Source organism: Nerophis ophidion, linkage group LG04 (assembly GCF_033978795.1).
Source record: "Nerophis ophidion isolate RoL-2023_Sa linkage group LG04, RoL_Noph_v1.0, whole genome shotgun sequence".
Taxonomy (NCBI): domain Eukaryota; kingdom Metazoa; phylum Chordata; class Actinopteri; order Syngnathiformes; family Syngnathidae; genus Nerophis; species Nerophis ophidion.
Window position 1 is genome coordinate 52951705 of NC_084614.1, and position 12663 is coordinate 52964367.

Consider the following 12663-nt stretch of genomic DNA (forward strand, 5'->3'; position numbering starts at 1 on the left):
AAGTGGCTGGGGAGAGGGATGTCTGGGCTTCCCTGCTTAGGCTGCTGCCCCCGCCACCCGACCTCGGATAAGCGGAAGAAGATGGATGGATGGATGGCATTTGACACAATATCTTAATAAACAAATAAGAACGGTACAGCATCAGAGGGTTGTTCTTGAACTGGGTAAAAAGCTACTTAACCAACAGGAAGCAATACGATAATATAGGTGGACACACTTCTACAGAGCTGAAAATATCTTGTGGCCTACCTTAGGGATCAATACTGGGACCAAAATTATCCAATCTTTTATATAAACATTTGTAAAGTTACAAAGTTTGTATTATTTGCAGATGATACAACTGTGTTTTGTACAGCACAGAATCCACAGAAGCTAATACAAATAACAGAAGAAAATATGTAAAAGATTGTTTGACAAAGATAGACTTTAAATCTCAGTACAACTAAAGTAATGCAACAGTGGAAGGGAAAGTCAAACACAAATAGAGAATACATTAAAGGGGTAAAAGAAAACACATTTATGGGGTTATTAATAGATGTTTAAAAAAACTAGAAACCTCATGAAAAACAAAGTAAAAACAAAACACGTCAATAATGAATAAAGCAAAATATGTTCTGGACCAAAAGTCACTCCATATTCTCTACTGCATCTCTAGTGTTATTGTATCTGAGTTATTGTGCAGAAATTTGTGAAAACAACTACACATTTGCGCTTCATTCACCAACGATGCTACAAATAAGATAAATTAAAATAATACATAATGTTGAATATAGAGAACATACACACCCTTTATTTATTGAATCAAAAATATTGAAATCAAACGACTTGGTGCATTTGCAAACAGCTAAAATTATCTATAACTTGCTCCCCAAGAATATTCAACAATTCTTAAAAAGAGGACAAATATAGCCATAGAGAACAATCTAATTTAAAACATTTTTACAACACTTAAGACCTTTAGCATATCCGTATGTGGATTTAAATTATGGAATGGATTAAGCAAAGAAATCAAACGGAGCACCAACACGATTCAGTTTAAGAGACTGTTCAAACTACAAGGGTTCACAAAGTACAAAGAACAATTATAATGAATGTCTTTAACCTTTTTTTTTTTTTGAGGTAATGATTATGTTATTAATATTTCTTTACCTTATTATGGTATATTATATATGTACTCACCGTTCTGTTACAAAGTACAAGGAAAAGGGATAAAATTGCTATGATATGAAAAGGGGTAGGATTAAATAGGCTCTGCTTCTTCCTACTCCTTTTCGGACATACTGTAATGAAACAACTGGAAATATGTATGCATGTTCAAAATTAACTGAAACTGAAAGTTTCTTGAACATATTAGTGTCTTTTTGTGTGTTGTCATTAGTGTTGACTTGAACCGTTTTGGTAATGCATGTAAGCGTTTACTGTTCTAGCTGCCATCTGTTGTGTAGCAGTAAAACGACATCAAGCAAAGATGCTGAAGGGTTGTGCTGTGTGGATGCACATGTTGTCAAGAGTGACGTTGAAGAGAACGTGGACACACTTCACCGGGGGTCTCAGTGTGTGTGGTTAAGTGCAAACACAGCATCATTAAACCACAGTCGTTTTTGTCTGTTTTCTGTCGTTCTCGTGGCGCACTCTCTCTCAGACCTCTCCTGAGAGTTTGTAAAGGAAAAATAAATATTTTTAGACATTTCAGTCCCGAGCTGCTGTCACTTCTCTCGTTTTTCATTTTCCTAAACCATGGGAAAACGCATCTCCACTCCCTCTCCTGCGATCCCCCCTTGCCTTTGGCTTTCTATTGCCACCCCATCAAAAAAAAAAAAATCCCCTGGAGAGAATGTTGCCATGGTGACTGCCTTCATCAGAGCAACTCCTCAAAGCGTCCATGAGTGCTCCATGTTGCAGCCCACCTGAGCGTGTATCTTAAGGAGCCAGAGTGGCTTCCAGTGTGGACAATAAATAAGAGAGGACTTACAGGACCACAGAAAAAGAACACAGATGTCCGGCATGACGATGTGCTGAGACAGGCTGCTTGAGACCGTGCAGCATAGCCTTCTCTCGTGTGATAACATGAGAGAGTGTACATGCTAAACCGCCATGATTTAGTGCAACAGCTGTCACAAAAGGAATTGTTTTCTTTCTTGCTGATCCCCAAGAGAGCAGAGAGAGAGAGAGAAATAGACCAACCTGACACTCTGTTTGGAAAAAAAAAAAAAAAAATGGAGAGAAATGTCTCAGCATAGATGGAGGTGCTCTGGCACAGGAGCAAATATCTAAACAAAACTACACAAACATTTACGTTTTCTAACTTCTGCACCCCCACATCACAGTATCCTCAATCACAAAGGATTCTGTCTCAGTCGTGGTGCGCATTACTTACTGTGTGCTTCATGCCTTCATGGTACACTAGCTATTTTTAGCACACAGCACCCCCCCCCCCCCCCCCCCCACTCCCCACCCCCAGCTCCCAGTAGTCCAAATTCATTCTGCTCGGATCACAGTTGTGAATTACAGTCAAAGTACTGTTCTCTAGAGACTGTCAGGTTGAAGAGGGAAGCAAAACCGTCATTATTAAGTTCTTTTTTTAATATACGTTTGCGCTTGAGGACAAACAGGAAGCAACAGCTAGTTGCACTTCCTGTGTGACTCCTCTGCATAACAGCCTTAAAAGAGGATTTCAATAAATGATGAATACGCTTTTTCAATATTCCGAATAATTTCTTCTGATACTCGCCAGACACGCGATAAATTAGGTCAAACTGTTGTTTCCACCATTTAATATTACAGGTTTTTTTTAATGGTTTATGGACAATGTGCAATATACTAGAATCAACGAGTGCACCATATCTAAGATGTATTTCTTAAAGGGGAAACTTCACTTTTTAAAAAAAAAATTCTGCCTATCATTCACAATCCCTACATGAGACAAGAGCACGTTTTTTGCTTTTTTATGTATTCTAAATAAACGCTCGCAATATGTGGCTAACAATGCAGGTAATGGGTATTTTATTTATTTGCCTCAAAGGCCTTTTGAAAAACCAACAATGTTGTATATACACACTGAAAATATATATGTAATGTAACAGGCACATTCATGATAACGTAATATTTATGTATTTTGGTCATTGCCGGAACATTTTGGCTGCACATTGATTTCACAGATGCATAGCAGTCTCCTGAAACACCATTACCGTATTTTTCAGACTGTAAGGCGCACTTAAAATCCTATCATTTTTTTTTAAATCGATAGTGCACCTCATAACCTGGTGCACCCGATGTATGTGTTAATTCTGGGTTGTGCTTACCGACCTCGAAGCAATTTTATTTGGTACAAGGCGTTATGAGTGTGATCAGGAAATAGCAGTCGCACATAAGAGATACGTGTTGACTGCAGTTTGACGCCTGTTAAATAAAGGACATAAGTAAGCAACACCAAAATGTTGTTCCATTGAGAATATAGAACATTACACACGCTGCTTAAAAATCTGTCAATGTTTTAGTGTGACTTTGTTAAGCTACGAAACCTCCCCGCTTGATGGAACGTGGAGCATTACAGCTACCAAAGTCAGACGTACTGTGCTTCAACATAAGGGTATTGTAGTGTATGGACCCCAAAATGGCACCTATTAGGAGATATTATCTCGATATTATTTGGCGTTTTGTTTTGCAATATTATGCAAAACCAACTTTTCTTACCTATTGGTACCAGCGCGTCTATCCTTTTCACCGAAGTCAGTAAGCTCCTTCTTCTTTATCTTCCTGTGGGGCATTCATCCTCCACGGTTTCCATTTCTAATATAAAGTAGCGCGTAGGTCTACTTTATATCTGTCAGTAATAAAAGCCCTAAAAACTACCACCACAACAAAGATGACGGACAGAAGATGCTGTCGAGGTGGAGCCACGTAAATAAGACCGCCCACACAACGGCGTATCCTGAACCTACTCAGTGGCCTAGTGGTTAGAGTGTCCGCCCTGAGATCGGTAGGTTGTGAGTTAAAATCCCGGCCCAGTCATACCAAAAACTATAAAAATGGGACCCATTACCTCCCTGCTTGGCACTCAGCATCAAGGGTTGGAATTGGGGGTTAAATCACCAAAAATGATTCCCGGGCGCGGCACCGCTGCTGCTCACTGCTCCCCTCACCTCAAGGGTGATGGGTCAAATGCAGAGAATAATTTCGGCACATCTAGTGTGTGTGACAATCATTGGTACTTTAACTTTAAGAGATGGTCAGTAAGCGGCTTGAAGATGAGTTGAGTTGAGTTTAGGTTTATTTGGAACATGCAAGCATACAACATGATACATCACAATTTCCAGTTTCTCTTTTCAACATGTTCGAAAAGGAGTAGGAAGAAGCAGAGCTTATTTAATCCTACCCTTTTTCTTTTACATAACAGTTGCTAAAACTTTTGTTCACTTCCTGTTCTCAATGTAATCACAATATACTCCATAAGTAATCACAATAAAAATAAATAAATAAACAGTTGGTGAAGTAAGTTTTATTCCATACGATGAGATAAGTAAGATTATTTTGAGGATGAAAGAATGAATGGGTGAATAAATTAAGAATGTTTATCTTGGTTCTTCTTTTTTGTACTTTGTAAACACTTTAAGTTTGAAGAGATTCTTGAAGTGGATCGTATTAGTACATTGTTTGATTGCTTGGCTTAATCCATTCCATAATTTAATTCCACATACAGATATACTAAAGGTCTTAAGTGTTGTACGTGCATTTTTCTCTAAGATTATATTTCTCCTCTTTTGTTGAGAAGAATTGTTGTATATTCTTGGGTAGCAGGTTATAGTTTGCTTTGTGTATAATTTTAGCTGTTTGCAAATTCACTATGTCATTGAATTTCAGCATCTTTGATTAAAAAAAATAAAGGATTTGTATGTTCTCTATATCCAACATTATGTATTGTTCTAACTGATCTTTTTTGTAACACTGTTAGTGAATAAAGTGTACTTTTGTAATTATTTCCCCATATTTCTACACAGTAACTCAGATATGGTAACACTAGTGAGCAGTAGAGAATTTGAAGTGATTTTTGGTCTAGAACATTTTTATTCGTTATTGACGTGTTTCTTGTTACTTTATGTTGTATATTTTTTACATGAGATTTCCAGTTCAATTTATCATCAATCATTATACCTAAAAATGTGGTTTCATTTACTCTTTCAATTTCTATTCTGTCTATTTGTATTTGTTTGACTTTCTCTTCTACTGTTACCAAATATCATTATTTTAGTTTTACTGAGATTCAGTGATGGTCTGTTTTTGTCAAACCATTTTTTTAAATTTGTTAATTTCTTCTGCTTTTATTTGTATTATCTTCTCTGTGTTTTCTCCTGAACAAAACGCTGTTGTATCATCCGCAAATAATACTAACTTTAAATATTTTGTAACTTTACAAATGTAATTTATATAGAGATTGAATAATTTAGGTCCTAGTATTGATCCCTGAGGTACACCACGGGATATATTTAGCGTTGTAAAAGTGTGTTCGCCTAGCTTCACGTATTGTTTCCTGTTCGTTAGATAACTTCTTATCCAATTTAAGACTAACCCTCTGAAGCCATATCGTTCTAGTTTTTGGATTAAAATATTGTGATTAATTATGTCAAATGCTTTAGTTAGATCCATAAACACTGCTGCCACACATTTTTTACTATCTATTGCATTGGTAATTTCTTCTGTAATTTCAATTAAAGCCATTGAAATTTAAATATTAGCTCTGTATCCATATTAATTCTCCGAGTATTGTATTTTTATTTATGAAATTCTCTAATCTGTTATTGAACAGTTTTTCAATGATTTTAGAAAATTGTGGAAGTAAAGAAACCGGTCTACAATTTGTAAATAGAGGTTTGTCTAGTCTTATAAATTGGTGCAACTTTAGCTATTTTCATTTTGTTTGGAAATGTACCTATTTGAAATGATAGGTTACTAATATACATTAATGGTCCTGAGTTCTCTTCAATAACCTTTTTTATCGTTTCCATTGCAATTCCGTTACAATAAGTTGAAGTCTTAGATTTACATTAATGAGCAGGTCACGGCATGTAAATGGAGTGTTGGCGGTTTTTAGATGTTTTAAAGGGGTTTATGGGCAGAATAGTTGACCAGCCGTGTATTACAATTTAGAATACATTAAAAAGAGAAAAACATGTGTTGTCTCACAAAGAGGAATGTAAATGATTGGCAAAATTCCTCAAAAAGAGCAGTTCCCTTTTAAACCTCCATGAGCAAAGTGTCTTTTCTTCATATAAAACAATTTATTTGGAGTATCAAGGAAGAACAACACTCTCTGTTTTCAGTGTTAGAAAATAAGTAACGTGTTTGTGTAAGCATCATACGAGTCGTCATGTCTGTGCCTTGCAGCTATCCATGAGTTTCCAGAAGACATCTTCACCAAGGAGCAGAGGAAGAATGGAGCCGTCTTACTGCATGTACTCTGTGTGAGTATTACTAGATCATAATTTGATGTGTTATTTTGTCTCTATCTAGCAAGGCAGATTGTGTCTTTACAGGCTATCTACATGTTCTACGCTCTGGCCATTGTCTGTGATGACTACTTTGTCCCATCGCTTGAGAAAATATCCGAGGTAAGGGCCAGCACTGGCGTGCCTAGAGTACACGAAGCACTTGTAATATTTTAACTAATGTGCATGTTGCTTTTTCTAACCCTTCACTCAGAATCTACAGCTGAGTGAGGATGTTGCCGGGGCAACCTTCATGGCAGCGGGAAGCTCTGCTCCAGAACTCTTCACCTCGCTCATTGGTGACTAGTTTGTTTTCACCTCAATGGTACATTTAAAAATAGCAACACCACAGAACTTGCATCTGCGGGTACTGCATTGCCTGCAGCATCCAGTAGATGTGAGTAGCGTAGCTTCAAAAAGCACCAAAATCCCGCTTTGCGTTACGTTAACGTTTGTGTCTGCCAGGTGTCTTTATCACTAAAGGGGACGTGGGCGTGGGTACGATCGTCGGCTCGGCCGTCTTCAACATCCTGGTCATCATCGGCCTGAGTGGCATCTTCGCAGGCCAGGTCAGAGAAACGCCATCATTTCAGTAAATTTGTCGCAAGATGGTTGAACTCCAGCGTGTGCCTCCCCACAGACGATAACGTTGACGTGGTGGTCCTTATTTCGAGACTCCTCCTACTACATCCTGTCTGTGCTGACCCTCATCGTGGTGAGCTGCGAGGCACACATCTGCCGGGACGCTTTTGTCCTTCTAATTATAATTCTCTCTTTCTGCTCTCTTAAGGTTATTTATGACGCTGTGGTCGTCTGGTGAGTCAAGCAATTGTAGAATCTCCTCTGTGGTACAGGCCTGCTCTTTATCCTTCCAAAACTCTTAATTAGCACTTGTCAGTCAGGTCAACAATCAGTGGAACATCAGCACGTTGTCGTATTGATTAGAGCTCTTCTACCCTCATCAGGTCACCAGTAAGCTTTGCAAGTCCCCGTGTGGGAAAATGTATGTCCTCTTTCTCCGCCGTGTCCGTGTTTTTATATTGTTTGGACCAGAAGCATGCTGTGCTTTAATCACAGTGCAGATTTATGGGACACAAAAATAGAATCACAGGTGCTTGGTGGCGCTCACCTTGCCGTATTTCACTGCAATTACGTGTCCTGTTTCACTTTCAGCAGACGCAATCAAAAGTGTCGCTTGCACAACCGTAATGAGCTCTAGCAGAAGAGGTGTGCACAAAATAAAGAAGAATATCAAGAGTGACGGGGGGAGCACACTGAAAGGTCATGTGGCTAAATAAGGCAACTTAAAAGGGAACTGCACTTTTTTTGGAATTTTGCCTATCGTTCACAATCATTATGAAAGACATGACGACTAATGAAATGTTTTTATTTTAATGCATTCCAACTTGTAAAGAAAAGTTTGCTTACCAATGGGAGGTCCGCCCATACACCCATACAACCCAATAAAAAAACATCAAAAAGCTATCCATCCATCCATTTTTTTTACCGCTTGTCCCTTTTGGGGCACTGGAGCCTATCTCAGCTGCATTTGGGCGGAAGGTGGTCTACACCCTGGACAAGTCGCCCCCTCATCGCAGGGCCAACACAGATAGACAGACAACATTCACACTCACATTCACACACTAGGGCCAATTTAGTGTTGCCAATCAACCTATCCCCAGGTGCATGTCTTTGGGAGGAAGCAGAAGTACCCGGAGGGAACCCACGCAGCCACGAAGAGGATATGCAAACTCCACACAGAAAGATCCCGAGCCTGGGATTGAACCCAGGACTACTCAGGACCTTCGTATTGTGAGGCACACGCTCTAACCCCTGTAACACCGTGCTGTCTTAAAGTATCACTAATACTTGGTTAATACGCAGGTTAAGACACGTAAATGGAGTATCGTTGGTGGTTTTTAGAAGTTTTATTAGAAGGCTTTATGGGCGCAATAGATGAATCCCATTATCTTCATTGTTAGCCACTTCGTACTTGGCGTATATTACAAATTAGGATGCATTAAAAAAAAGTTTTGGTCTTTCATAAAGGCTTGTAAATTATAGGCAACATTTTCCCAAAAATTTGGTTATTTAAAGTTATTTTAAATTATGCAAGTGAATAATAACCTGTGGTTAATCATGGTCAATCCAAAAAACATGATTAATCACATTTTTTTTAAATCATTTGACAGCATTATAAATAGTAGAAATGTTTTGTAGTGATGATGATGACAATGAGGCAAATATCTTTTAATAAAGAGTTGTAGAAAGCATCACTTCTAGTTCTGGTGAATATTTAATATTAGTCAGGTTGACATCTTTTATATGTCAATGCTTTGTTAATTGAGTTTTCTTTGCAGGTGGGAATCTCTGCTCCTCATGACCATGTATGCTATCTACATCATCATCATGAAGTAAGAGGCCACCTCCCCTCTCTTCATCCAGTTTCTTGTTTTGCTGCAGCTGACTTTCACATGATGTTCATTGATGATTTTGTTTTGCTTTGCAGGTTCAATGCTCCCCTTATGACCTTTGTGACACGTCAGTTCCGGAGCGCCAGGCCGTGTCGCGCGGCCTCAGAGGACAGCAGAGATGACAAGATGGTGGAAGATGCCTCGGCCTGCCACACCTCCATGGTGCTCCTCGACAAAGGTCAGTTATTCTCTTACTTGTTGCATTTTTGTAGAAAAATAATACTTGGGTTGTCTGGAGAAACTTAATGAAGTATGATGTGTTGTTTTAACGTTCCCTCTCCGTGTGACTTTTAGCTCAAGCTCACAACGAGGAGACCGCTCCTGTCGTCATGGTGGACGAACTTCTCATCCTCAGCCCCCACAAACTCTCCTTCTCTGAGGCCGGCCTGCGAATTATGATCACCCCTCACTTCTCACCTCGCACCAGGCTCTCCATGGCCGGACGCATGCTCATCAGTGAGGTAACACACAAAATATCATACTGAAATGAATATTTATAACTCTATATGGCCCGAAAAAGTCATCTAAAATGTGGCACAGAGGGTTTAGAGATATAGAAAACAGGCAGTGTCAAATCAACAACTCTTTTTCCAGTCACTCGCACACACCTGGAGAGACACAGCCATGACACAGAACCACTCGTAAAAATCAATCTAAGTTTACGAATATAGCCCTTAATCACAAATGTCTCAAAGGGCTGAGAAGCCACACACAAAATTCTTAGTTAGTGAACTCGTTCTCAAACCATGGCAATAAAAAACTATTCTGATTCTGACATTCTCAGCTCAGATCCCACAACAGGGCAAGAAAAAAACTTAACCAAATGGGAATGTGAAACCATGGAACCTGGTCACATTGTTATGGGAGACGCACTGCATCCTGTCAGTAAGACAGGAGTTAAACTAAGACAGGGCTAAGGCTGACATACCAATACATGTTTTGATACGTTCTAAGTTATGATGAACGGTGTTGAAAGCAGCGCTAAGAACAAGTAGCAACAACATGGATGACGCATCAGCATCCATCGTTAGCGGTAGATCATTAGTTGTTTTTGCAAGGGCTGTCTCCGTAAAGTGATTTTCCCTGAAGCCGGACTAAAAGGGTTCACAAAGATTGATAGACAATAAGCTTTCATTTAGCTGCTTTGCAAAAAAAAAATTTTGAGGATTTTCTTGATATAGGGAAGGTGGGACACCGGCCGGTAGTTTACCATGAGGTCAGGATCGAGGTTAGGTCTTCTGAGCAGAGAATGAAAAACTGCTTTTTTGAATGCTATGGAAACAGTGCCAGAGTAAAGTGATAAATTAATAATATTTAACACTAATGGTCCTAATATTACAAACAGCTCCTTGATAAATTTGCCAGGAAGTGGGTCAAGTAAACATGTTTGTTTTGTTCCATTTACATGTCGCAGGAGTTCCTCTCATGTTATTTCTTCAAAAAGAACGGCAATATCTGTTGTACATATATTCGTATCTGCATTAATAGAACCCAGTTGGCACTGGAACGCGTTCTTTAATCTGTTTTCTAATTAATTAAATTTTCTTAGTAAAGAAGTTCATATATTGTCTGTATTTTCCGGGTGATGGAGTCCCTTATGACGAAGGTGTGGTGTCCAGTAGACTGGGGTGTAGGACAAGCTAAAGGGCTAAATCTGTTATGCGCCTCAACACTGTGCCTTGTTGGCCCCTTAGGGGTACTACAAACTGGGCTAGTCAGCCCGCTACAGCTAACGCTAGCAAACGTTAGGCCTGCTCGAGGAAGAGTCCTGGTGGTTCCAAACATCTTCCATTTACAAATGATGGAGTCCACTGTGCTCATTGAGATCTTTGAAGCAGCGGATATTGTTCTGTGCCTCTGGATAATAATCCTGTGTCGTAGGTCTACAGACAATTCCTTCCACTTCATGCTTTGTTCGTGTTCTGTCAAGTGTGAGACCTTTCACTGTATATAGACAGGTGTGTGCCTTTCCATATCATGTCTAATCAATTGAATTTACCACAGGTTGACTCCAATTAAGCTGTAGGAACATCTAAAATGATCAGTTGAAATAAGAAGCACTTAAACTTTTGAGCTTTATGGCATGGGCTTTGAATACTTATGTACCGTACATGGGATTTCTTCGTTTTTTAAAACTTTTAATACATTTGCAAACATTTCTAAAAAACAAAACATACTTTCACAAATTGAATTGAATTTTTAGTATTTTAGAATATAGCTGTAACATAACAAAATGTGGAAAAACTGAAGGGCTGTGAATACTTTCCAGATGCACTGTAATTGAAAACAGTGACATCATTTGATCAAAAAGCCTTCAAATGGTTAAAATTAGGTAAAAAGGTATTTTAAAAAGAAGAGTCCAAAATGTTTGTATCCTTTTAAAAATTAAGGACTTGTGTCCTGTTTGGATATGGGGAATTGTGGAATAACTGCCAGTCTACAGAAAATTTTGTATAATGGAGTGACAACAAAAAGATGGCCAAATTGGAGCAACAACTTACTGAAATTACAAAAAAAGTCAGCCTTTGTCTCCTGAGGGTTAAATATGATTTCACTGACATGGAAGAAATTAAATGCTTGATTTTGGTCTTGTTTTAAAAAAAAAAAAAGATATTTGGGTCACTATGGTATTTTTAATAAATTCAAATCTTGAACACCTGTGGGTCAGTGTCTGCGCTAGGAATGTTCAGAATGGGGTCCCAGAGACCCCATCATGTCATAAAAATGGGGCCCTACAGTAATTTTTTGGGGTCCCACTTATCCTGTTATATCCATCCATTTTCTACCGCTTATTCCCTTTGGGGTCGCTGGCGCCTATCTCAGCTACAATCGGGCGGAAGGCAGGGTACACCCTGGACAAGTCGCCACCCCATCGCAGGGCAAACACAGATAGACAGACAACATTCACACTCAAATATCAAATAATATTATTTCTTACCTTCTATATTGTGTTTTGGAAAACCGTTGTCATAAACATTACTTTTAATTCATTAAAAAAATAATACAAAAGAAAACACATTGCATATGTAAATGTATTCAGTGATGAACATCATTCACTTTCTTCTTTCCTTTATGGATCTAAACCAGTGGTCCCCAACCACTGGGCCGCAGAAGAATTTTTTATAAATTTTAAATTTTTATTATACCAACGTCAAAAACACAAGATACACTTACAATTATTGCACCAACCCCAAAAAACTCCCTTTTTCATGACAAAAAAAAAAAGGATCCTCGCCCCGCCGGGCCGGGCCGCGGGACAAATTATCGAGCGTTGACTGGTCCGCAGCTACAAAAAGTTTGGGGACCACTGATCTAAACCACCTGTATTTTTTTTATATTTTTATTTAGTAAGTTGTAGGTGTATTTATTTCAGTATACAAGTGTACAAAGTTTCGCTTGGGTCATGAAATGATGATAATGTGTGCCAGGGCATACATACATTATTTAATTAACGCTTAAATCTTTAGCGTCTATATCAATCCGGCAATTCTAAGTAGTTTTTTTATGTTTTCTGCCCTTTTTGTCAAAGAAAACTTTTTTTTTATGGCAAACACAAAATATGCCAAATCGTTCCCAAAAAATATTTTTCAAAGTGGAATATTTGACGTGAAGTAATTTGAGCATTGGATAGGTCAATAAGCCATAAAAACATTGATTTTGATTCAATATTATGTTTTGAGCAATGCCAGTTTTAAAGAGAAACAACA

At 38.5% G+C, this 12663-nt stretch overlaps 1 protein-coding gene across 2 annotated transcripts in view; it reads left to right on the top strand.

Moving 5' to 3' along the window:
* Positions 1-12663, top strand: part of LOC133551522 (sodium/potassium/calcium exchanger 3) — a 39756-nt gene that overhangs the window by 23674 nt on the left and 3419 nt on the right. Inside the window, exons 3-11 of one of the 2 annotated variants that reach the window (XM_061898310.1) lie at positions 6382-6458; positions 6531-6605; positions 6697-6781; positions 6948-7051; positions 7123-7197; positions 7273-7298; positions 8843-8896; positions 8992-9134; positions 9257-9417. In XM_061898310.1, coding sequence (XP_061754294.1) covers positions 6382-6458; positions 6531-6605; positions 6697-6781; positions 6948-7051; positions 7123-7197; positions 7273-7298; positions 8843-8896; positions 8992-9134; positions 9257-9417 — 800 coding nt within the window. Of the gene's footprint in view, positions 1-6381; positions 6459-6530; positions 6606-6696; positions 6782-6947; positions 7052-7122; positions 7198-7272; positions 7299-8842; positions 8897-8991; positions 9135-9250; positions 9418-12663 lie in introns of both variants that reach the window. The other variant, XM_061898309.1, reaches the window with a different exon arrangement.